Source organism: Eschrichtius robustus, chromosome 11 (assembly GCF_028021215.1).
Source record: "Eschrichtius robustus isolate mEscRob2 chromosome 11, mEscRob2.pri, whole genome shotgun sequence".
In the NCBI taxonomy this organism is placed as follows: Eukaryota; Metazoa; Chordata; class Mammalia; order Artiodactyla; family Eschrichtiidae; genus Eschrichtius; species Eschrichtius robustus.
In genome coordinates, this window is record NC_090834.1 from 113498252 (window position 1) to 113522621 (window position 24370).

Genomic DNA, 24370 nt, shown 5'->3' on the forward strand with positions numbered 1-24370 from the left:
GGTTCCTGGAGGGCGGCGTCCCCACCCACAGACTCCACCACGGCCCCCCAGCCCCCGGCCCGGCGCGGCTCCTGGACGCACTCCTCGGACAGCAGGTCCTGCAGCAGCTTGTTGCGGTCCCGGAAGCAGCCCAGCGAGTGCATGCTGTCCAGCACGTCGGGGTCGATGTCCTCCAGGCTGGGCAGCGAGCGGAGCTGCACCTTGCGGGGGACGGGCTGCTCCGGCTCGGGCTCGTTCTTGCCTCCTCTGTGGGTGACAGGACGCCGCCACCACTCACTCACCTCTGGCCCAACCCCAGGCTCCTCCGCCCCCTCCCCTTCCTGGGGCCCCGAGTCCTGCTGCTCTGCCTGCGCCCAGCCCCTGCGCGCCTCCCGCGTCCTGCCTGCGCCCGGCCCCTGCGCGCCTCCCGCGTCCTGCACGCGCCCTGCACGCGCCCGGCCCCTGCGCGCCTCCTGCGTCCTGCATGTGCCCAGCGCAGGCCGGCCCAGGGGCCCCGAGAGCTGGCCGGGTGGCCCGAGGCTGGAGGCAAGCCTGCGCTGGGCCCCCTGCCCCCCCGCCCCCCGCCTTCCCTAGCAGGCCCTCCAGGCCACAGCAGCAGGCAAAGCAGGCGATGAAGGGAGGAAAAGCTACTTACATGTACCAAATGTGTTTCTGAATGTGCTCTAGCTACAAGGAAAGAGAAACAGGGAGTTAGTACGAGGAAGGAGCAGAGGCCACGTTAGGAGGCCAGCGGGAGCGGGAGCAGGGAGGTGGGGGCCTGAGTGTGGAGAGAGCAGGAGAATGGGGGAGGGGGGAGGAGGGGGGGAGGGGACAGGTACGGAGCCACAGGGAGGACCCAGAGGGGGAGGGAGAGCCTGGAGGAGGGGGAGGCGTCGCGGGAGGATGGAGAGTGGGGAGAGCACGGGGGGGGGGGGGCTCCAGGCTAGCACCCCTGACCCTGCCTATCTCAAGTGGAAGAGAAAACGCCACCCTAGAGACAGCAGAGAGCTGGGGAGAGTGCGGGCTGCAGGCAGGGGCCGAGGGAGCGGTTTGGGGGGTGGGAAGCAGGAGCCCCCGGGGCTCAGGGCGGGAGGCCTGAAGGAGGACAGCAGCGGGGAAGCAGCCAGGGCTCAGCCCACCTGTGCGGGAGGGGCTGGGTGCAGGTGGGAGCGGGAGGCTCGGGGCTACCCCGCTCTCCACCCTGACTTGGGGGGCTTGCTTGGGGAGGGCGGCCTCTTGGGCAGTCCTGCTGCCCCTGCCCGGGGGACCTGACACCCTGGCACGAACCGAGCCCAGACGAGGCCAGAGACGGCTGGCTGGGGCTTCTTTCAGAAGCGGGGGCTTCCCTCCGACCCTGGCCACCCCCTGGCCACTGGAGTCGGTCATGAGGAACTCTTCTCGCGTACAGGGCAGGCCCCGGACGGCCGGAGAGACTCCGCGCTCCTGGACCGCACTCGCGCGCGGACGGCCCTGGGCGCGCGCACCCACCACCTGCACGCGTTCACGCCAGGCACGCGCCCACGCCTGTGCCCTCGCGCGCCCGCGGCCTCCGCCCCGCGCCCGTGCGCCCAGGTACGAGCTCTGGGGGAGGAGGGACGCACCGTGAGGCGCCGCGTGGCGTCCACCTCGATCATGCCGCGCAGCAGGCTCTGGCAGTCGGGCGGGATGAAGTGCGGCATGTGGAACACGCCCCGCTTCACCTTCTCCAGCAGCTGCCGCAGGTTGTCGTCGTCGAAGGGCAGCGCCCCCTGCCGGCGGGACCGGGTCACCGCGGGGGCGGACCGACGAGGGGGCGGGATGGGGATGGGGATGGGGGCGGGGGCGGGGGCGGGGGCGGGGGCGGGGGCAGCCTCACCACAAGCAGGGCGAACAGAATCACGCCGCAGCTCCACACGTCTGCCTTGCGGCCATCGTACTTCTCTCCCTGCGGACAGCACTGGGGTTGGTGCGGGCGCAGGGCCGGGGTCTTTGCGGGGACCGAGGGGCCCAGGGGAAGCGTCTGGGAGGAGCTGGCCCCGTGGGCGGCGCCAAGGACAGGCGGCCAGGCCCCGGCCTGGGGGTCCGCGATCTCCGGGGCAGGGAGGCCCCCTAGGCGGGACAGGGACCAGGGTGGGGGCGCGTGGTGGGGTGGTTACTTACCCGGATGACCTCCGGGCAGGCATAGTGGGGGGACCTGAGGGCAAAGGCAGCAGTCAGGGCAGGAGACTCAGGACCCACCGTGCACCCAGCCATCCCGCCCCCTGGACTTCTGGACTGCCCCCAGGACCGCAGCAGGTGGAGGCGGAGGGAGGGGTCCTCCCCGCTCCCCCCCCCCCCCACCGCAAACTCTGCCTGGGGCGGATGCCCCACTGTGGGATTCTCAGGCCCACCAGGAGGCCCCAGGGCTTTGGTGCCGATTCCCTCACAACCTAATCCCCCCTGCATGCTCCTGGGGGAGGCCCAGGCCTGGGACCCAGGGGCCCACTCTGCTCCAGGCTGTCTGCCCACCTGCCCTGCCCAAGGAGATGGTCACCAGAGGCTGGACTGTGAGGCATGTCCAGGGTTCCAGACCCGGCACCCCCATGAAGAGTGCACGGAGCAGGAAGCTGGCATGCCAGCCTCACTCCCAAGCAGGGCAGGGAGCTCCCAGGGCAATACCGGCCTTTCTGAGCCTGGCCACAGAGCCGAGGGATGTAATGGGCCAGGCGGGTCGCCTGCAGCCCCTCACTGAACTGCACTGGGGAGACAGTGCCAGGAGCAGAGCCGGGGCCCTGCCTCCAGCCCAGGCTGTGGGGTGCTGGGGGGCCCCGGGGCTGCGGGGCCAGATGGCTGGGCAGCCACGGGGCCAGGCTGTGGGCGGGGCAGCAGCCCCTGGCCACTGTTCCTGGCCTATGGAGAACCGGCAGCCGGTCCCGGGCACAGCTCACCCGCAGCTAGTCTCCAGCAGGCTGTCGCCAACCTGCAGCGACGCCATGCCGAAGTCTGCGACCCTGATGTTATTCTTCTCGTCCAGCAGAAGGTTTTCTGGTTTCAGATCCCGGTGGCTGGGAAGGAAGGCGGGATTGAGGCTGACAGGGGTGGGAGCTGCCGCCCCTCCCGAAACCCTGCCTCACTCACAACATGAGGCCAATGGCAGCGCTGCCTGGTGATGTCACCAGCAGCCAATCGAAAGTCTCCTACGGGGCAGCCGGCTGCAGGGTGGCAGGATGGAGGGACAGGGACTCCGCCAGCAACGGGCAAGCTCTGCTTTGCTCCCTGGGGTCCCGTTCCCCTTCGCTGCTTCCCCCACCACACCTGCTCTGGGCCGAGGCCAACCTGGGGCCCCCAGACCGAGGGTGCCCTGACCCCAGGACCCCTGAAAAAACCAAGGAGACTTGGGTGGGCACCTGGCAGAAAGCTTTCTGATGCCCCTGGGCTGGGGGGCCAGTAGAGGATATACTGCCTGATCCAGGGGGAACGGGGGTAGTGCAAGAGTTGGGGGAGGCACACCTGCAGGGACGGGGGCTACCTGGTGGGGGACAGGGCCACCTGGAGGGGCGGGGGACGCACCATATGGAGTGACTGTGGCAGAAGTCTAGCGCAGAGATGATCTGCCGGAAGAACTTTCTAGCCTCTTTGGGGGTCAGCCTCCCCTTCTTGACAAGGTAGTCGAAGAGCTCCCCACCAGACACGTGTTCTAGCACCAGGTATCTGCGGGGGACGGGCGGGCGTCGGGTGGGCGCACCCAGCCAGGGCACCGCTGGCCAGAGGCGGTGGACCACCACCCCATCCCGGCGCCATCCTCCACCACGTCCCGGCACTGGGCACCCTCAGCGGGTGGGGTCCCCGCCCGCCTCCAGGGAAGCAGGTCCAGAGGAGCAGGGCCACACTGGGCCCCAAGGCGAGAGGGGCACTGCAGCTGCTGACCGTCTTGCGAGCCTGAGGCTTGGCCCTCCCTGGCCACCCCGGGCTGGGCTCCCAGAGGAGGGGGGGACACATCGGACACTCAGGCCCTCAGGAAGCCCTGGCCAGCAGGGCAGACCTCAAAAAGGCATGGGTGGGGGACAGGGCACAGCTGGTCTCGGAAGATAGGGGGGCGCGGGTGGGACGAGGGTCTGGGTGGGTGTGGCCAGAAGGCAGGTGGTGAATGCCCCCAGCTTGGGTCAACACAGCTGGGGTGATGCCGAAGGGTAGGGGTGAGCTACTGGAGGGGTGGGCTTCCCATGGCGCCCCGGGTTCCATGGGGACCCCACGCCCCTCTGCAGTGAGAAGTGGGCTGTGTCCAAGCTGAGCCTCCCTGGGGTGGAACCTGAGGGGCTGGTTTCTAGGGTGGGGCGGGGGGTGGTCCAAGACACGTGGACACGGATGCCTGCGGGCCTCAGGGGAGCTGGGCCTGCAGGGCTGAGCACAGGCCCCGAGGAGCCCCGGGTGGGAGCCAGGGAGGGGTGGTCCTGGTGGGCTGCGGTGGCTTGGGGAGGGGAGGTGGGTGACAGGGGACGTGCGGGACCAGGGCTGGCGAGGATGAGGGTGTGGGCCTCGGGGGGCTGTATCAGGAGCTGGTCTTGCAGGAATGGAGGGGCTGGAGCGGGGGGAGGGGGGGCAGCCTGTCTGCAGAGAGGAGGGATTGGGGGGAGGAAACGGCTGGAGACACCGGGTGGGGAAACTGGGTGGGGTTCGAGCAGAGGCGGGGCCAGTCCCAGGGGACCTGCCCTGCTCCTGAGCGGGAGGCCACAGCACAGGCCCAGCGGTGCCCCAACCTCGGTGGCGGAGGTCCCCTGCCTGCTCCCCTGCCTCCAGGCTCCCTGGGCCGCCTTGGGACCCCCGGGAGGGCGCTGGGCCCAGCAGCACCAAGGCCGGCCACTGTCCACCATGCTCCCAGCCTCCTGTTCCTGTCACCCCGCCTCTGCTCGGCTGCACCCCCGCCTGGCCTGCTGTCCGGGCCCCTCCCTGCTTCCTGCCCCTCCTGGGGGCCTCCTGGGGGCCTCTCCCCCTGCCTGGCACCCCCACAAGTATCTGAACAGGAGGAGGCGGTGCGACCGGTCTCCTGTGTGCAGAGGTGGGCAAGGCCTGCCCAGCACCCGCCCGTACCCCAAACTCATGGGGTGTCATCAAGACAGTGCCAGGTGGGTCCCCACATGGGCCTGTGCCCCTCACGGCGGTCCCGATGGCGGCTTCAGCTCACCAGTGTCGGGGGCCCAGGACCACCACCTGCCTCCCACCCACGATCCCATGGTAACCAGTGCCTTGCTCTTCTCAGGGCCCCCATGGGGGGCGGCTCTTGTCATCCCATCTGCAGCTAAACACTCAGAGTTGGGCATTCGTGCAGCACGGGGTCCCCGGCTGGCACAGGAGGAGAGGGAGGCCCGAGAGCGGGCACTGCTTGTTGGAGGGGCTGGGGCTGAACCCGGGCCCCCTGCTCCCCCAGGGCCACTTCCTGCCCCCACCTCCCCTGCCTGAGACAGCGCTGCAGGGGCTAAGGCCAGCCTGCATCAGGGGCCCATCAAGGCCCAGCTCGAGGCCTTGAGGGCCCCTGGGGCAGTGGGCCTGCGGGGACCGTGCCAGGCCAGCCCCCTGCCCACACCCCCTCGCTCAGCCGCGCGTCCCGAGGAACGCTCTGGCAGAACCCCTCCCTGAGGGACGCAGCCCAGCAGCCAGGCCTCTCCTACGGCCACACACAGGGCAGCGGCAGAGCTGACTCCCCCGAGGGGACCCTGTGAGCGGCCGCCCACGCCCCCGGGGGAGCTCGCTGAGGCCACACAGCGGGGGACGTGGGGGGCTGCCCACGCGGGGAGACGTCCGCCAGCCTCAGTTGCCTCGGTGGTGACGGGAGGTCAGCCACGCTCAGCATCCCGACGGCAGGCTGGGCGAGGGGCCTGGCGTGGCGAGAGTGCGGTCGGCCGGCCTGGGGTCCCCACCCACACGAGGGAGAACACGGGGGCTCCAAGGGGCTTGGCAAGGGGTCCGTGGGAGCCCCCGGCAGAGCGGCGGGGTCCTGAGGCTCACTGGGGCCGGGAGAAAGGGCCTGAGTTGCTCCTGCCCCTCGACAACCCCCCCCCAAAGTCCGCTCCCCAAGAAGGTCCCATCCTCAAGCCAGTGGCTCTGCAAGTCCCCGCTGACCAGCCCTGGACCTGGTCAAGGAGCAGTGACCGCCACGGCCTGTCCTTCAGACCCCCTCCTGGGACGGCCCCCTCTGCCCCCCAGCTCTCCGGACCCAGCAATACCTACAAATATTTTTTGTTTTCATAGACGTCATGCAGCTTGAGGACGTGGGGGTGCTCGATCAGCTTCAGGATGGCGATCTCCCGCTCCACCTGCGGGCAAGGGGGCGCCGTCACGGCAGGCCGGGCTCATGCCCCAACCCGTGCGCCGCCCACCCGCCCATCCAGGCTGTGGGGTCACAGAGCCCCCGGGATGCTGGGCTCCTGGGGGCAGCACTGGGCCCTGGGGCAGGTCCAGCCTCGCACCGGCATCTCCACCCCGTGGGCCGCCTCCCTGCCCCTCCCCCAGCTGCGCTCCGGCCCGGCCAGGCCTCTTGGGGGGGGGGCCCGGTTACACCCCCAGGTCCACTTCCACTGAGATAGCTCCTGTTTCCCCACTCAGATATGTCGTGGCCTCTTGACCTTAGCGCCCCAAACTGACACGTAAGACCCTGCCCCCAAGCCGGGCGCTGGCCAAGGCAGGATGGGAATCTGCCAACCCCCCACCAGCACTGCCCCCACCCCATCCAATAGACCACCGCCTCCCCTTAAAACCAGCCCGTGGGGGCTTCCCTGGTGGCACAGTGGTTGAGAATCTGCCTGCCAATGCAGGGGACACGGGTTCGAGCCCTGGTCTGGGAAGATCCCACATGCCGCGGAGCGACTGGGCCCGTGAGCCACAACTACTGAGCCTGCGCGTCTGGAGCGTGTGCTCCGCAACAAGAGAGGTCGCGACAGTGAGAGGCCCGCGCACCGTGATGAAGAGTGGCCCCCACTCGCCGCAGCTAGAGGAAGCCCTCGCACAGAAACGAAGACCCAACACAGCCAAAAATAAAAAAATTAATCAAAAAAAAAAAAAAAACAGCCCGTGGCGCATCCCCCAGGGTTCCCCAGCTGGGCCCACCCGGTCCCCCCCTGCCCCACCGGCCAGAGGGGTCCTCACTGTGTCACTGGCCGGCACCCACCACGGCCCTCCTGCTTTCCTGCCCCCGTGTGCCTGGAGGGCCAGGCCTGCTCCCCCTCCGCCCCTCACCCCTGCCCGCTGAGTTGACAGCCGTTTGGACAGATGAGCCCAGACAGACGGGGAACAGAGCCTGGGCGGCCCCCTCCCCGCTGAGTGTCTGGTCCCACCCAGAGTCCTCCAGTCACGTGGGGTCTGCTTCAGTCCCTAAGGGGACCGGACTCCACCAGGGCTGGGGTAGGGGGTGCTGAGATGGGGGGAGCGGGGAGGAGGAGGGGCTGCGAGGCCTCCTGGGACCTGGCACTTCCTCTTCTCCCTCAGAGACAGGGTCTCCTCCTGATTCTAATGGGGGAAACTGAGGCCAGCCAGCCCTCTCAACAGATGGGACAGCAGGACCCAGCAGGAACCCCCCTTCCCAGGCTGGCTCGCCTGCAGCCTGGCTCCACCCCGCCCACTGGGCACTCCCCACCTGCCCCCGCCCACCCCCCATGCTCACCTTCATCAGTACAGACTCGCTGAGCTTCTCGCGGTTGACGATCTTGACAGCCACCTTCTGGCATGTGACACAGTGAATCCCCAGCTTCACGAGGCCTGGGGGCAAGGGGAGCCCTCAGACCCCGTCCGGCCACCGCCCAGGCCTGACCAGCAGGGCCCCTCCCGCACCCAACCCCAGCCCCTCACTCAGCGCCGGGATCCTGTGCCCCTGCCCCCCTCAGCGTGTCTTGGGCCAACCCCAGGCCAACGTCTGCCCTCCCACGCTCCCTGGTCGCTGGCCAGAGGCTGTCCCCAGTGTGGTCACTCTGCCCCACGCTACATGCTGGCCCTCTGCCCCTCCAGCCTGGGCCTCGGGCCCTCACTCCCCGGCCAGCGACACCTGGAGTCCCTCCCCCAGACCTTAGCCAGAGCTCGGCCCCTCGGCAGGGGAGCCAGGGTGCCCTCAGGTCCCATAGGCCCCTCCCCTGCCCGTCACCCTCCTCTTGGCCTTCGGACCCCCGGACAAGGTGCCCCCGACACCTGTGTCCAGCTCCCTGCTCTCCCCAGGACACCGGCAGAGGCCCAAGGCCCCTCCCCCGGCAGCTGCGGCCCCGCGGCCCGCCTCCCTGCATCTCCCGCGGGACAGGACACTCCGCCGATTCACCTCTGCTGTCATCACCACGCTGCAGGGAGCCGCAGTCCTGGTCACTGTCCCCTGGCCTCCTGCCCTCCTGCCCTCCGCTGGACCCTCTGTGGCCTCAGACCAAGACGCCCTGCACTCTCCCCTCCCAAGCCTGGGCCCGACCTGGACGTTCCCCGCGGTGGCCTGTGTTCCCCGATGGGCACGGAGGTGACCACCATGGTCCGGGCGGCCTCTGGCATTCGGGCGCCTGGATGCAGCGCAGGACGGCACTGCAGCCTGCCCACGACCTCTGCTGGGTTTTGCGGGATGTGGAGCGCCGGACGCCTCTCAGTTTCATTCACACTTTGCCGACTCTGTTGCTGCTGCTTTAGTTACGACCTTGACACCGTCTCACGGTTCCGACCACTCGGTTTTGCACTTGCCCCTTTTTACGCTGCTGAGGGGTGGCTCTTACCAATTTGCAAAGCCCTTTGCCTTTTATGGGAAACGAATATGCATGGAAAGCACGTTCCCCTAAAGGGCGCGTCTCTTCATCAGGCCTTCGGGGTCACGAGCAGTCACACCTTCCCAGCAGTGTCGCGTCCCCCTCCTTCCTGCTCCCCGTGGGCGGTGGGCTTGCCGGCCGCCGGGAGGTGACCTGTGCCCCCCAGACACAGCAGCAGCGGCAGGTGGGGCTGGACGAGGGCCGGGGGACCAGGCCCGGTGGAACCCCCGAGCCCTGAGCCTGGGGGCCCGAAGCTCCTCGGCTCGGGGAAGGACAGAGGTCCCGCAGGGGGGCCCGCTGAGCCCCGGCTCCCACGCGGGAAGGGCTGCGGGCTCCTGGGCGCTCTCACCAGCTGCCTTTGATCCGGAGCCCGAGCCCTGTGATTCCAGGTCAGGAGCCGAGCACAGAGAACGGGCCCCGGGAAGCAGGAGGAGCGTCGCCGGCGTCTGTAATCCAGGACGGCCTCCAGCACGGGAACCGGGCCTGGCACTGAGCCCTCCACCCCAGCACCAGGCAGGTCTGGGCGCAGACGCAGAAACCCAGCAGGAGCACGCCTGAGTGAGAAGCAGGCTTCTGCCCGGCGAGTCTCCCAGACAAGGTGCACAGGCCTCGAGGAGCCGCAGCAACGGCGGCCTGGCCGCCCCCCGGGGGCACAAGTCCCTCCAAGTCCCTAATGCCCAGGACAGATGGCCCAGAAACGCGCCACAGATGAGCCTCACACTTGTGCACACACACCCCTACACGCGTGTCCTCAGGAGGCAGGGGTCACGGGCACGTGGGGAATAAAGGGAAGTGAGCTTCAACTCAAAAGGGAGCTGGACAGGGACGCAGGCGACCCTCCGGAAGTGGAAAACTAAGTGGCCGCTGCCACCACCCCCATCACTGACCACCACAGCAGCCAGTCTGCTGACAGAGCGTTGGGGCCGTGTGACATCGGGGACCGTTACCACCCTCACCTCACAGATGAGAAACTCCATCACCAGCTGGTGCACAGAAAGGCCAGGAGGACAAAGGACCCAGTGGACAAGGTGCCCTGGATGAGCCCCATGCCATCAGGGCGTGAGCCTGCCACACCCTCAGAGCTGCTAGCGGGCCTGCGGGCTGGGCCCCCGGCCAGGACACGTGGCTGGGGTGCAGGGGGCTGCCCTGGGCCGCGTCCTAGAACTCTGGTGGCTATCTCCCTGCCTTCACCTTCCTCCACTTGCTGCCTCTTTCCCCGAAAGTCCTCTGCCCACAGACTCCTACACACCCCTCAAAGCCCTGCATGGAGGTGCCCCTCCTGGGTGAAGCTTCCAGGCCGCCCTGGCTGTGCTGGTCTCCTGCAGCCCCAGGGTCCTCTGGGGTGGGAGGTTTGGGTTCCAAGCAGTCCTGCCACTTCCCTGGAGGCAGGGAGCAGAGTGCACCTTCAAGAGGGCCTGCTAGGGAAGCCCAAGACCGCCCTAATTACCCTGCCCTCCAACAGCTCAGGCTCATTTTCCAATTGTGATTTCACCTCTAATTATTGCCTTTGCAGCAAATACGGCGCACGTCAAGAGGAGAGTACAGAGCGTCACAGATAATTGCGGGAGGAACAGAGGCAATCCCGCCCGGCGGGTGCTTGAGGGTGCTGCGCCGCCTGGGCCCTGCTGCAGGAAGGGGCTCCTCAAGGGCGTCCTGAGGAGCCCAGGCCCACCCACGAGCTCCCCACCACACCCCAGGCTCAGGCACAAGGACGCGTGTGCACGAACATGGGCCCCCACCTCCCGGGGCTCCTGAGCACGGCTGAGAGAGTCAAGGGGATCCAGGAACTGCTAACTGAGAGCAGACCCCGCCCCAGGGCGCCCAAGTGTGCGGGACCTCCCCGCACCTGGGCCAAGGGCGCGGGTCAGCAGAACGGCCCTCTCGAGCACCCCGGCCCTTCCACTCGTCTACTGGGGCTCGAGGGCCAAGAGGCGGCCACAGTGCGGGGGGCAGGGAGCTCTCCAGGCCTGGCTCAGCGCCCTCTGCAGCCCCCGCTGGCCACCGGTTAGCCGTCAAACCCAGGGCACCAGTCTGGTCAGAGGAAGGAGGCCAGGGCCCCGGGCGGCCTGGGAGCGGTGCAGAGCGGGAAGGTGCAGCCCTCGGGGCTCTCAGACCTGCAGGGGTCCAGCATGGGAGGTGGCTGGACGGGCCTGTGGGGTCAGAGGTCAGGCAGGGGTGGTCCTGAGTAGATGCCTCACCCTCCGGCTCTCTGGGCATCCTTGGCCTCCCTTTTCTTCTTGGTCAGGTACCTTCAGGGAAAAACCCTGCTGGAGGGCCCTGCACCCAGGGGGCTGCCAGCTCGTAGGAGTGGACAGAGCACAAGGGACCACCGCCCTGTGGGGAGCCCTGAGAGGGGGGCCCAGACTCCACTGTCCAGAGACTGCCATTGGGGCTGGACAGGGGTCTGGGCCAGGTGACAGTGCTGCATCGGGGGGGGGGGGGGGGACGGGGAAGGGGACCCTCTGCACCCCAGGCTCAGCCCTGTAGCCCAGCAGGGCAGTCAACACTGGGGGTGTCAGCAGGGCCGCCTGAGGACTCCCCTCCCTACAGACACAGTGGGGTCACTCCCTCTAACTGTATGCCAGCCTCCAGCGCTGTTTCTACCCCCAAGTAATGAGCCTCTGTGGGTGCCCCAGGCCTACCTGGGAGGGGAAGGCCCTGGTCTGGTGCGGGCGGCATCAGGCTCTCCTCTCGACCTCTCAGGGTGGTCTGGCCAAGGCCTGCTGCCCCATTCCTGCAGCCCCCATCCCTGCAGCCCCAGCCCTGCTGCCCCCAGCCCTGCAGGCCCCAGCCCTACAGCCCCCAGCCCTGCTGCCCCAGCCCTGCAGCCCCCAGCCCTGCAGCCCCCAGCCCTGCTGGCCCCAGCCCTGCTGCCCCATTCCTGCAGCCCCCAGCCCTGCAGCCCCCAGCCCTGCAGCCCCCAGCCCTGCAGCCCCAGCCCAGCTGCCCCAGCCCTGCTGGCCCCAGCCCTGCAGCCCCCAGCCCTGCAGCCCCAGCCCTGCTGCCCCAGCCCAGCCGGCCCCAGCCCTGCCGGCCCCAGCCCAGCAGCCCCCAGCCCTGCTGCCCCCAGCCCTGCAGCCCCAGCCCTGCTGCCCTAGCCCTGCAGTCCCTGTGGGCAGACAGTGTGGCTCCCAGGGGCCTGCCCCTCCGCCCTTCGTCCTGAGCTCAGAGCCGCCCCAGGCCCTCGGCTGTCCGTCTCCTCTCCAGGTGCCAGGCCACTGCGTGGCCTCCCTCAGGGCATGCTTGGAGCACCTCCCGGAGGGCCCTGCCCCCCCCACCGGGGCCCCTCGCTCCTCTGCCTGTGGCCGTCAGGTCCTGAGACTCCAGCTGGCCCCACCCCACCCCTTGGGGGCCCAGTGAGCGTCCTGCACCCAGGGCTTTCCTGGCCACCCGCGAGTGGCGGCTGCAGGGGGGTCAGGACCAGAGGGAGGTCCCACTCCTGTCAGTGACATTCCTCTGTCAGTTTCCATCTCTGATTACCAACCCCCCACCCACCCAGCCCACGCGCTGTCCACCTCATCTGAGCCCCCGGATGGCGATAGGGGCACCGTGGCTCAGCCTGTCAGCCCCCCGCCACATGGCACTGTGACCACCCTTCCGGAGGGGCGGCGTCTCGTGGGCGGGAGCCTCCCTCCCAGGATTCGGGTGCCTTTCCTACACTTACAGCCCCTGAAGATGGCCTGTGGGTTCCCGTCACCCAGGGCCTTCCCAGCACCCTGTTTAACAGGCCGGGAGGGAGATTCTCGGGGCCTGGGGGCCACGCTCAGCCGGTGCCTGTGGCAGGAGAGCTTCGCGACCTTCTCCCCCGTGGCTGACCTGTGTCCCACCCACCACGTGACAACACAGGAGTGTGACCTCGAGCCTCCCCTGGCTTGAGCTCCACGCTGCCAGCCAGCGCTCGCCGGCCATGTCCTCTGCACATCCACCACGTGCCGGCCTGGGAGTCCTCTGCACACGGGAACCAGGGCACGAGAGGGGTGTGCGCACGCTAGCGCACACACACGTACGTGGGTCCCGTGCGTGGTTGCCCCCGCCCGCGCCTCCACACTGCCGACTGGCCGTGTGACCTCGGTGACACAAATCCCACGGGCTCTGCACGGCGGCCGGGTCTGCCCCGGGCCCTGCTGGCAGAGTCCTGCGAAGTGACACGTACAGGGTGCATGTGGCTCCCACACAGACGGGAAAGCAGAGACAGAAAAGACTGGTTTTGCCATTTCTCGTTTAAATCACCAAATCTAGATCGTGCTGCCACCGTGAGCACCCATCCCTGGGGCATGGAGCCAGCTGAACGAAGAGAGAAGTCCCCTCCACCCCCTGGGCCGGGCTGTCCCCTGCGTGGTCCTCTGTGGCTCCCCAGTCCCTCCTCCCTCCCTCCCCAGCCACAAGCCGTGGGCCCCTCCCTCGGTGGCGTCAGCTCTCCAGGGCCCTGGAGTTTTTGCATAAAAGGCCCTTCTCCCCGCCGCCCCGCCGTCTCCATAATGCCAGACGCACTAAGCCGCAGCTTCACGGGCTCAGGGCTTCCTCCTGCTTGGCGCCCTGCCCCGTCCCTCCTGCCCGCCCCGCCCCACGGGGGAGTCCCCTGCCTCAGGGGCCAACCCCGAGACCCCCTCGTGTGGCTTCTGCCTCGCGCCCCCCAGAAGAGGGCGAAGGTTCAGATAAAGGGTGGGGGTCAGCCTGTCTCCCCGGACGCGGGCGCCGAGGCTCTGGCGGCGGGGGAGGGGCGCCAGCCCGGAGTCAGCACGTTTCTCTGTTACCTCCGCGTGAGCCAGCGGGAGGCGGCCTGGAAACCAGAACCCGCTCTGCCGCAGCGCAGCGCCAGCTGCTGTCCGTGGTGCTGACAGAGCCGGGCCGCAGCCTCCGACAAGCCCAGGCCTTCAGGGGACAGGAAACAGACCCTGAGGGGAAGGGACGGGACACACCCGCTCCTGCGAAGCCCCCGTCCGTGTGCCCACACCGGCCTCCTCGCGCTGGGGACGCGGGCACGGGTGACCAGACGGGGTGGAGGGCAGGATGCGCCAGAGCCCAGCTCGGGTCACCTGGCAGCTCCAGACCCCCGTCAGGCTTCTGCTGAGCCCGGAGGAGGGCAGGGCAGCCTGCCTGGACCCCCCAGAGCCCCTCTGAGCACCCGGGAGACACCAGCATCCAGCCGCTAACGCTCACAGGACCACCGAGCACCACTAACGCCCGGGGCGGCGACCGGCCCTCCTCGCACATCACTCCCCACTGTGCCTCTGGACCACGTGGCCAGCTCCCCAGGGCCACAAGCTCAGCTAACGGCGACCCACTTTCCGCCCACTGCGGGGGCGCCGGGGGATGCTGTTTTCCTGGGGTGGGCAGGACGGAGCAGCCCTGCCACCCCTCCCGCCCAGGCTCTCGCTGGACGAGGATGGGGGAGGCGGCTCCACCCTGGCTCTTGGGAAGTCAGCAAAGCTGGTCACCCTGCTGCCCGCCCTGCTGCCCGGCCCTGCTGCCCGCCCTGCTGCCCGGCCCTGCTGCCCGCCCTGCTGCCCGCCCTGCTGCCCGCCCTGCTGCCCGGCCCTGCTGCCCGCCCTGCTGCCCGGTCCTGCTGCCCGCCCTGCTGCCCGCCCTGCTGCCCGCCCTGCTGCCCGGTCCTGCTGCCCGCCCTGCTGCCCGCCCTGCTGCCCGGTCCTGCTGCCCGCCCTGCTGCCCGCCCTGCTGCCCGGCCCTGCTGCCCGCCCTGCTGCCCGGCCCTGCTGCCCGCCCTGCTGCCCGCCCTGCTGCCCGGCCCTGCTGCCCGCCCTGCTGCCCGGTCCTGCTGCCCGCCCTGCTGCCCGGTCCTGCTGCCCGCCCTGCTGCCCGGCCCTGCTGCCCGCCCTGCTGCCCGGTCCTGCTGCCCGCCCTGCTGCCCGCCCTGCTGCCCGGCCCTGCTGCCCGCCCTGCTGCCCGGTCCTGCTGCCCGCCCTGCTGCCCGGCCCTGCTGCCCGCCCTGCTGCCCGCCCTGCTGCCCGCCCTGCTGCCCGGTCCTGCTGCCCGCCCTGCTGCCCGCCCTGCTGCCCGGTCCTGCTGCCCGCCCTGCTGCCCGGCCCAGCTGCCCAGCCTGCTGCCCGCGGCTGGCACCAGGGGAGCCTTAGAGAGCGGTCGGGGTGAGACGGGCTCGGCTGCCCTCACTGAGACGGGGCAAGAGCAGGAATGGGGCTGAGTCCCCAGCCTGGGAGGGGACACGTCTTCTGGCATCAGTGCAGTGGCGCCTGGCCTCCCGGTGCAGGTCCTTCCTGCCACCTAGGCGCTGGCTGCTCCGCCCGCCTCAGTGGACTGCAGCCCCACGAGGACCCCCGGTGACTTGTGCCTCCTGGCAACCGGCCCCTGGGCAGTGTAGTCGCCCCCACGCTGCACCAGGGCTGGTCTGTGTGGCCAGTGGAACGTGGCAGAACGGATGGCTTCCTGTCTCCAAGGTCAGATGCTAACAAGAGCACAGCTTCCTTTGGGGTCCCTGGGGTCTTGCTCAGGTGGAGACGGCTGCCTTGTCTCTAGGCAGTGCCCCTCGGAGACGGCCACACGGCCTCCAGGTGACAGCAGGGGCGGGGGGAGCCTCCAGTACAGCCCACACCTGGAACCTCGTGAGACCCCTGAGCCCCGTGCACCCAGCTCGGTTGGCCTGGATGCCTGCCCCTCAGGGGTGGTGAGAGAACGTTTGCTGTCTCAAGACACTAGGTTTTGGGGGCAGCTTGTTATACAGCAACAGAGATCAAAGAAATACACTCAGCCCTACAACCGCCAGGCCTCAGAGGAACGGCCGGGACGGTGCCCAGTGTGAGCTGAACACACGTGGGGGACAGCCTCACAGACAGCACACATGGCCTCAGCGGCAGTCGAGCCTGGTGGTCCCGGCCAGTGCTCTCAGACAAGAACCCGAACCGCCCCAGGCCTGAGTTTCCTCACCTGAGGAAGCAGGAAAAATAATCCCTCAACAGCCCCCCCCCCGCTGGCCCAGCCCAGCCCAGCCCCATCGGACAGCAGGAGGTGCCTGTGAAACCCTGGGACGGGAAGAGGGGTGGCCTCTCCCCCTAGGCAGCCTACCCAGAGGGAGTCCCAGGGCCAGAGCCTCAACCCTGGTCTGTCTCGACCCCCAGCCAGCTGGCCGGCTCCCGCCACCGCTGGGGGAGAGCAAGGGCCTGCCCGGCTCCCAGGACTAAGTCCTCCCAGGCCCGGCCGGGTTGGGAGCCCGAGGGACTGCGAGTCGCACGGATGCTGGTGGTGGGTTGAGGAGGATGCACGGCCCTCCCCACTCCTGGGGGGGCAGGGCTGGCTGTATCCTTGTCTTCTAAACCTTGGGGAAACTCCCGCCACCGGGTGGCCGCTGAGAAAAGAGGACTCCTCGGCCCGTCCTCTGTCTCCCACACTGACCCCGTCTCTTCCCCAGCACAGCCCCCTCCGCTGTCTGCCTGTGTGGGTGGGGGATCCTGAGGGGGGGCAGGAGGCCACTCCACTAGCGTGACGGTTAACCCCACCTGGCTCTCCTCCCATCACCCCCCTACTCGGGGCACCCAGCTGTGGGGGAGGAGCCCTGGTGGCACCCGGGTCCAGGCTTCCAGGAAGGGCATCCCCTCCCTCATCCTGCAGGACCAGGGACGGCTAGGCGACAGCCAGGCGACGGCCAAGGGCTCCCGGCAGCAGCCGAGCAGCTCTTGAGCCCACGGGCAGGGAGCGACAGTGCAAAACTGGGATCCGCTCGGGGCCCCAAACCCAGTGTGCAGGGGTTGAATGGTGGCCCCAAGAAGATGTGTCCACATCCTAATGCCCAGAACCCATGAGTGTGAGCATGTCTGGGAAAAGGGCCTTTACAGAGATACTTAAGTTATAGATCTCAAGAGGAGATCACCCTGCATGGAGGGTGGGTGCGCCCGAAATCCAAAGACAAAGTTCTTGTAAGAGAAAGACAAAGGGAGATTAGACACAGGCGCAGGGAGGAGGCCACGTGAAGATGGAGGGAGAGGCCACGGGGATGCTTCTAGAAGAGCCAGCAAACCACCGAAAGCCCGGGGTGGGGGGCCTGGAACCATCCTCCCTCAGAGCCTCAGGAGAACCACCGCAGACTTCCGGCTCCTGGAGTTGAGGATAAGATTCTGTTGTTCTAGTGACCAGGGTTGTGGCAGTCGTGTGGGGCCCCAGGGAACTGTGCAGGGTCCCTTCAGCTCACACGGTATTTACCTGAGTCTCCTCTCACCCCAAACCTCCTGGTACGTTTCAGAAGGGTTTCCGTTCACTCCAGAGGCCTCTATGTAAACACGTACCTTCACGTCACTCAGTGTAACGGGAGCCCCTCCCCAGGCCCCCAAACACGCAGCAAAGGCCTCTGTGCCCGCCGCAACGGGCAGCCCCCAACAGTACTCCAGCACCCAGGGGCCCTGGAGAGGTTAAGGACAGGACTGGGGGGGGGGTGTCGGGTTCTGCTGCCTCTGAGTGCTGAGCAGCTCTCACGGCAAGCCTGGCCGGCACGCCCCCTCGCCCTGCCTGCACCGGCGACATCTGGGGCACGGGCCCTGGGGGCTGCAGACCTGGTCAGCCTGGCGCCATGGCTGAGACCCTCGGGCGGTGGGCTCTGGGCAGTGGTCAGGCCTGGATGTGGCCCCTTCTCCAGCCACGCCACTGTCTGGTCAGGACGAAGGCTCCCGACTATGTCCCACGTGAACCCTGATCCTTGCAATGGCTCCTCCCTTTCTCCGAAGGGGACACAAGGCTGGGTAAGGCCTGCAGGACCCCAAGGTCCATTCACTGCCACTGCCCAGGGAGTCAAGGTGAAACTGCCCCACGGCCAGCCCCGGAGGCGGGGCTTCCCCAGCTGGTGTAGACACAAGCTCCATCCCCATCACCCTCTCACTACAGGCTTGGGGAGTCGAAGGTGTGCTGGGCAAAGAGGTGGGGGAAAAACAGATGCTGGAAAGAATGCCTGCAGCTGCCCGGGGCTGCAGGAGGGGCAGGAGGCGAGCGGTGGCACATGAAGCCCCTTTCAGCACCATGGACAGGAGCCGGCGCTGCCCTCCAGGCCGGCTGAGCAGCGGGACGGCCCCATCCCCGCCCGGGGACAGCAGGCGGCTTACTCCGGACCACACTGGAGCTGGTGGACGCCAGAGCCAGGGTGCCCTTGGAAGACAGTTGGCGATCCTGGGGCACCTCCACCGGCCACAGCCCTGGCTCTTCCCTGCGCCGAGCAGGAGGCCTGCCTGCACCACACCCTGGGGACATGGCACTGCTGTGGCCTGTAAGCTCAGGACACCAGGGGCACGCACACCCTTCTGCACGGCCCCTTATGCATCAGCCCCAACCTCAGGAGATGCCGCCTGCCCGCCCAGGTTCCAGCACCTGGACACGCAGCCCCACCCAGGCCCCCCACAGGGTCTCCCACTGGTCGGGCCCACAGAAGGGCCCTCAGAGTCCAGGAGAACACCCCCCTCCAACAGTGGGGTGGGGAGGTGCTACAGGAGCTCCCACCCCCTCGGAGGGAGTGCAGCAAGGCAGGGCCCGGAGTTGGGCCGGGCTGAGGATGGAGCTTGGTGGCCCAGGGCCCAGGTGGAGCCCTGGGAAAGTGGGGGGCAGGGCCCACGCGGCTCCACCCGGGGAGGGACCCTGGCCCCCTCCAAGTCTCTGAAGCCGGTGCTCAGGGAGGTCCAAAGCGCCCCTCCACAGCAGGGGCTGGGGGGACTGACTTCGCCACCTCCAAGGCCCGAGGGGGAGACCGTGCTGGGAGAGGGTTCACATTGCTCTGGGCCAGCGGGGGTGGGAGGTGGGGGGGATCGCGCTGAGGCCAAGCCCCCCCCCCCTGCAGCGCCCTCCCCGCCCCCCCAGCGGCCCGGACACCCGGCTGCCAGCGCCCTCTCCATCCTGCCTGACTTCTGTTCCCACCCGACCACCAGGGGCCCCATGGTTGGGCTGGGGAAGTTCGGGGACTGCAGGCTCGGCCTTCAGCGGGCCTGATGAATAAACGGAGAAGGGCCACCGACTCCCATCCTCCTGAGGCCAGCAGCGCGGCGGGGCTCTACCTGCGTCCCCGGCCGCGGCCCCAGTAATCCCTCCTACTGGACGGGAGACCGGGCCTTGGAGGACGTCTGGGAGCGCTGTCCGCAGCCGCCCCCTCTTCCCGGCTCCCGGTCCAGGACCTCCTCCCCCACGTCCGCCTTGACAGTCCGCTCCTCCAGGCGCAGCGCGGGGCGAGACCAGCGCTGGACCCCGGAGCTCCCCGACCTGCCCCGGGCCCCCCGAGTCCCCGCCCAGGGGGCGCCCATGCCCAGGGGGCCCACTTCAAACACGCCGCCGCCTGCGCGCCGCGGGCCTCCGCGGACTCAGACCCGCGGGAGGGGGCGGCCCCTTTGAAGTTGCCGCCCCGACATCAAAGCGCGCACGTTCCCCTCATTAGTGGTCCCGCCTGGTTCTCCCCGCGCCTCCCTCCTTTCCCCGCCCGCCCGCGCACGCGCGCACTCAGCCCCAGCGCTCGGTGGGCTGATAAGGCGCCCCGGTTCTCTCGGCCTCTCCTCCTGGGGTCGGAGCTCCCCAACCATCTCCTCCTCCCTCCCCCCTTCTCCTCCCCCCTTCCGGTTGGCGGGGATGTCCGGATCGCGCGCCCCAGCTTTGCGCTGCATCCGCCCCTGGTGCGCCCACGCTTCCGGGCTCCCGGTGACACCCCGACACCCCTCACCGCGCTCCCCGGGGGACGGGGAGGGCGCACTCTCAATATAGATTCCGCTGTTTCCTTCGCCCACCAGCGCCAGGCAGGCGGGAGGGGGAGGCGGTGGCGGCGTCTCTTGGGAGACAACTGTTCACGCTCCGACAAGGAACCTCTCAAATTAAATTAATTAAGCCTTGACATATTTCACACGCACTGAAGCCACTCAGCCGCCTCCGCTGGGCTCCCTGCCTGCCCCGCCCACAGCACCCAAACACAAGGGGACTGCTGCCCCCTCCGTGGGACAGGCCGGAAGCCCCAGGGCAGCCCTTGACCCACGGGGGGAAAGGGACACGGGGGCCGCTCCCCACCCATCCCCAAGAGCCCTTCCCACCTCCACGGCCATTCTGCGCCCCTGAGGAAGCTCGGGGTGCTATTCTGGTACCTGAAGGCCCTTCCCCCGCTGAGCCAGCCATATTTGGCCAGCGGTGGGCACAATGGCTGTGGTCAGGTCCGAGGTTTTGAAACCTGGTTCCCCATCTCCGCCTGGGGTGGGGACTTGGGTGGCCCCTCCAGCCACAGGGGTGTACTAACACCCTCTCCCGATGCCAGTAAAGATTAAATGAGAAAATACCCCATCCCTCTCTCACACTCTCACACACACACACACACACACACACACACACCTCAGTCCTAAGCAGCCTACACTTCCTCCCTCCCCTTCCCACAGGCATCTGGGATTGCACCCACGAAAACGTACAGCTGAGGGTTCTAACCCTCAGCACAGCCAGGGGGTCTCCAGGCTGGGGCCAGGCACCCTCGCCCCACAGCCCAACGCAGCCCTCAGGGCCTTGGAATGCTTTCAGGCCCAGAACCCCTGAAAAAAGATGATCATCCATGCCTGCCCACACCCCCCTCCCCGCAAAAAAAAAAAAACAACAACAAGCTCCCTCTCAGCTCTGTGCCCAGTGGGAAACTGCTGATAGGAACCACCAATTGAAGCCCTGGGATGAAGAACTTCATTTGCCAGGACCCAGTTGGAGGGTTGGGGGTGGGTGCCGCAGTGATCCTGGGGACACAGACCCTCCTCCCCCAAGAGACACTGAGGCCAGGCTCCCAAGGTCAAAGCTGAGAAGGGGCGAGATGCTGGGCACCTACTGGACGTGAAGGGGATGCCAAACCTCCAGGCCTCTAGGCTCAGTAAGGGGGCTCCGGAAGCAGCTAGGAACGGGAACACCCCCTGTGGCCGGGAGGTGCCCGGAGGCACTTCCTAAGCAGGTCACACTGCGGTGTGGCTCAGAAGTATCTCCACTGGAGACGGATGGGGAGTCAGAAGACGGAGCTGGAGGGAGGAGGGCTGAGCCCAGAGGACTCTGCTGGCCCAGGTGATGGAGGAGACGGCAGAGCTGGGTGGAGTTCTGGGGAGGAGGGGCCGGGACAGGTGCTTGCGGGGAGACCCTAGGAGGTGTCTGGGCTGGGGGCCAGTACCTGGAGAGGCTGCCAGGGCCCTGCTGGCCAGACAGACCCAGGTCCCTTGCAGTTGCCTCCTACTGACCCCACCCTCTGGGTTAAAAAAGAGGGAGCCTGGTGGTGGAAAGGAGAGATCTCAAAACATTCCAGAAACCTCTTGAAGAAGGAAAACACGGGGCAGGTGATGGGGGACAGGGCAGGGGCCGGGCCTGCTGGCCTCCAGGGTGCCCTAGAGAGACTCCAGGTGCCAGCATCAGCCAGGAGCAGAGGGCAGGCCTGGGATGGGGCTGCAAAAACAGATGGGCACGTATCAAGGGCACAGATGTGGGGACAGCCCAGGTCAGCATCCCCTCCCTCCAGGCCAAGACTGAGACACAACCAGGGACAAAGTCCAGGACCACAGGGGCCAGGAGGCTGCCCTGCTCGTCCTTGTTCTGACACGCTGAATGCTCAGCCCCTGCCATCAGCATGCCCCCACCAGACACCCCCACACTCTGAACTCCAGGCAGGAGACCCCCCAGGAGAGACCCAGGCAAGAAAATATTCTTGCTTCTCACACAGAAGGTAAACAGCCAACCACACCACTAGCGGAAGTCTGAGAAAGAAACAGCACTGACTTGGTAGAAACAGACATTTTTAAATTATTTTACTGTTTATTGCATTGACTTGCCAGGATTTAATCAGTTGCTACACCTATAAAACAAGAAATCTACAGAAAGGATGAGAAAACAAGAAAGAGCTCTAAGATATAATAGCAACGGCTAGAGAAAGAAACCGCTGAAATAAGGACTAAAAACATGAGAAAATGCCCAATGAAGCGGAGCAAAAAGCAAAAAGAAAAGGTGAAACAGTAAAAGATGATCAATCCAGGATGCCCAATGTTTGTCCAAAGGGAGTAGCTGAGAGTGAACAGAAATAATGCCCTGGAGCAGATGGACGTGCCAGAGCAAAAGGCCCTTGGTCGGCCCATGCCCCGGCTGCAAGCTGACCCACACCCAGGCACGGCCTCTCGAAGGCGAGATCCCGGGAGCCTGCTTCATTCTTTCACTCATTCACTTGACAAGTACTCACTGGGCTTCTCCAGGGACAGGCATTCAAAACAACAGCAACAAAAAGAGGTTCCACACCATGGAGCTTACACCCTTGAGACACCTGGCTAGAGCTGAACAGAAACTCGCTGAAGTATCCACTTAGTCCTGACCCAGAGAAAGTCCTACCACCCTACATGCCTGACAGAGGGAATGGCAAGCCCTTTCTGGGGAAGCCTTACCCACTGCGCTGATCTTTTCAATAAATAATGCCTGGCACACAATAAAGATGATGACATACACAAAGAAGTAGGAAAAGTGACCTACCCTCGAGAAAAAATAGCCAACAGAAGCAGGCTGCAGCTGACCCAAACAGTAGAATTTTCTGAAAAGGATTTCACAATAATACTTATATATCTAAATAAATAAATATATATATATATATATATATATTTTTTTTTTTTTTAACTAGACGAAAAGATGCACAAAAAGAATTCATTGAATGGACTTAACAGCAGACTGGACACAACAGAAGAAAGGACTAGTGAAATCTAAGACAGGTCGATATAAACCATCCAAGCTGAAGTATCGAGCAAAACAACAAAAAGACAAACCACACAGCACGAGAGACCTGAGGGACAGCACCCAACAGTCCAACACACTTGTAACTGGAGTCCCAGAAAAAGAGAAGGGGGGGTCGGGGGACAGGGTGGAGGACATATTTTAAGAGATAACAGCCACGCATTTCCCCAAATTATTAGATATTTCAGCCCACAGGTCCATGAGGCCCACTGAACCAAAAGTATGACAGAAACACAGAAAACCACACCAAGGCATATCACTGCTAAACTGATAAAACTGAGAGGAAGAGAAAATCTTAAAAGCAGCCAGACGAAAAACGCACATCACATCACGGGGGGGCATCAGTAGTGCCTGACTTCTCACCAGAAGCAGTGCGACCAGGAGGCGACGGCTTAACACACATCCTTGGTGCTGAAAGAAAACCTAAAGTTCTATAACCAGCAAAAATATCCTTCAAAAATAAGGCAAAATAAAGACGTTTGTAGTTAGGCAAAAGCTGAGAGGATGTGTTGTGAGCACTACAAAAGCACTAAAGGAAACTCTTCAGGTTGAGGGAGCCCCAATCCACAGGCAGGAAAGGGTGCACCAAGGAGGGGACACATGAGGAAACGGGAACACCCTCCCTGGAAAGAGCATCTCTTTAAAGCATCGACTCTGCAGATGCAGCAGCAAAGTACTGTGGGGTTAGCACCAGGCAGAAGCCAGACACAACAGGGGCCCAGGAATGAGGGGCTGCGTCAGGAGGCCCCTCCCCTCTGCAACGTGGGGCAGCGCCAACTCCATGAGGACCGTGACAGACAGGGGTGCTGCGACCCCTAAGTCAGGAAGTCTCAGTCTTTGTGGCCTCAGGATCCCCTTACGCTCATAAAAGTTACTGGGGACACCAGAGAACTTTCATGTGTGTGGTTATATCCACTGATATTTATTGGATTAGAAATTAAAACTGACAAGTTTTACAAATATCTATTAACTCGTTAAATATAATAAACCCAGGATTTCCCTGGTGGCGCAGTGGTTAAGACTCCACACTCCCAATGCAGGGGGCCTGGGTTCGATCCCTGCTCAGGGAACTAGATCTCACATGCATGCTGCAACTGAGAGTTCACATGCCACAACTAAGGAGCCCACCTGTCGCAACTAAGACCCGGTGCAAATACATAAATAAATAAATAAATAAATAAATAAATATTTTTAAAATGTATATATAATAAATCCAGTATACACAAATATAAATAATTTTTATTAAAAATAACCATTTTTTTTCAAAGCTAAAAAGAGCTAGTGAGGAGAGTGGCACTGTTTTACATCTTTGCAGATCTCTTTAACATCTGCCTTCAAAGAAGACACATGGGGAACCTCTGGAAATTTCCCTGTGTTGAGGCAAATACTATCGTATAATGATATCCTATAATGTATGAAAACAGTTTGGGCCTCGTGGACCACCCCCCACAAGGATCTCCCCAAGGAGTCCCTGGTCTAAGACTTTGAGAACAACTACTCTAGAGTAACCGCTAAAGAAATAATAAAAGAGGTGTAGCGAAAACACTAAAAGAGGAAAGAAAGTGGAATGACTAGAAAAATACCTGGTTGACACAAAAAAAGCCAGGAAAGGAAGGAAAATGTACAAAGAACAGACGGGACAAATAGAAAACAAATAGAAAAGATAGTAGACTTAAACCAAAGCATGTCAGTAATTGCACAAAATGTAATTGATCTAAACACTCCAACTAAAAGAGACTCAGACAGGGGAAAAAGGAAACCCAAACCCAAGTACGTGTGGTTTACAAGTGACACTTCAACTGTAAGGACACACACAGGTTGAAAGTAAGAGGATGATAAAAATGGGCCATGCAAACCCTAAGCACGCAGGAATGGACAAGCTCACCTGGGGTGACCATCAGCAGAGAAAGGCCAAGCTGACCGGGGGCACTCCAACTCTCAGGCTGGCAAGATGAGGAGGGTCCAGAGAAGCGGAA

The 24370-nt window shown here is 65.0% G+C and overlaps 1 protein-coding gene across 3 annotated transcripts in view; it reads right to left on the bottom strand.

Moving 5' to 3' along the window:
* The window catches only part of BRSK2 (BR serine/threonine kinase 2), a 65091-nt gene that overhangs the window by 15737 nt on the left and 24984 nt on the right, over positions 1-24370 (bottom strand). For all 3 annotated transcript variants that reach the window (XM_068554791.1, XM_068554790.1, XM_068554788.1), the window contains exons 2-10: positions 7592-7686; positions 6163-6248; positions 3508-3648; positions 2886-3002; positions 2119-2152; positions 1835-1903; positions 1581-1727; positions 635-666; positions 82-246 (exon numbers count right to left, since the gene is read on the bottom strand). In XM_068554791.1, coding sequence (XP_068410892.1) covers positions 82-246; positions 635-666; positions 1581-1727; positions 1835-1903; positions 2119-2152; positions 2886-3002; positions 3508-3648; positions 6163-6248; positions 7592-7686 — 886 coding nt within the window. The remainder of the gene's footprint in view (positions 1-81; positions 247-634; positions 667-1580; positions 1728-1834; positions 1904-2118; positions 2153-2885; positions 3003-3507; positions 3649-6162; positions 6249-7591; positions 7687-24370) is intronic.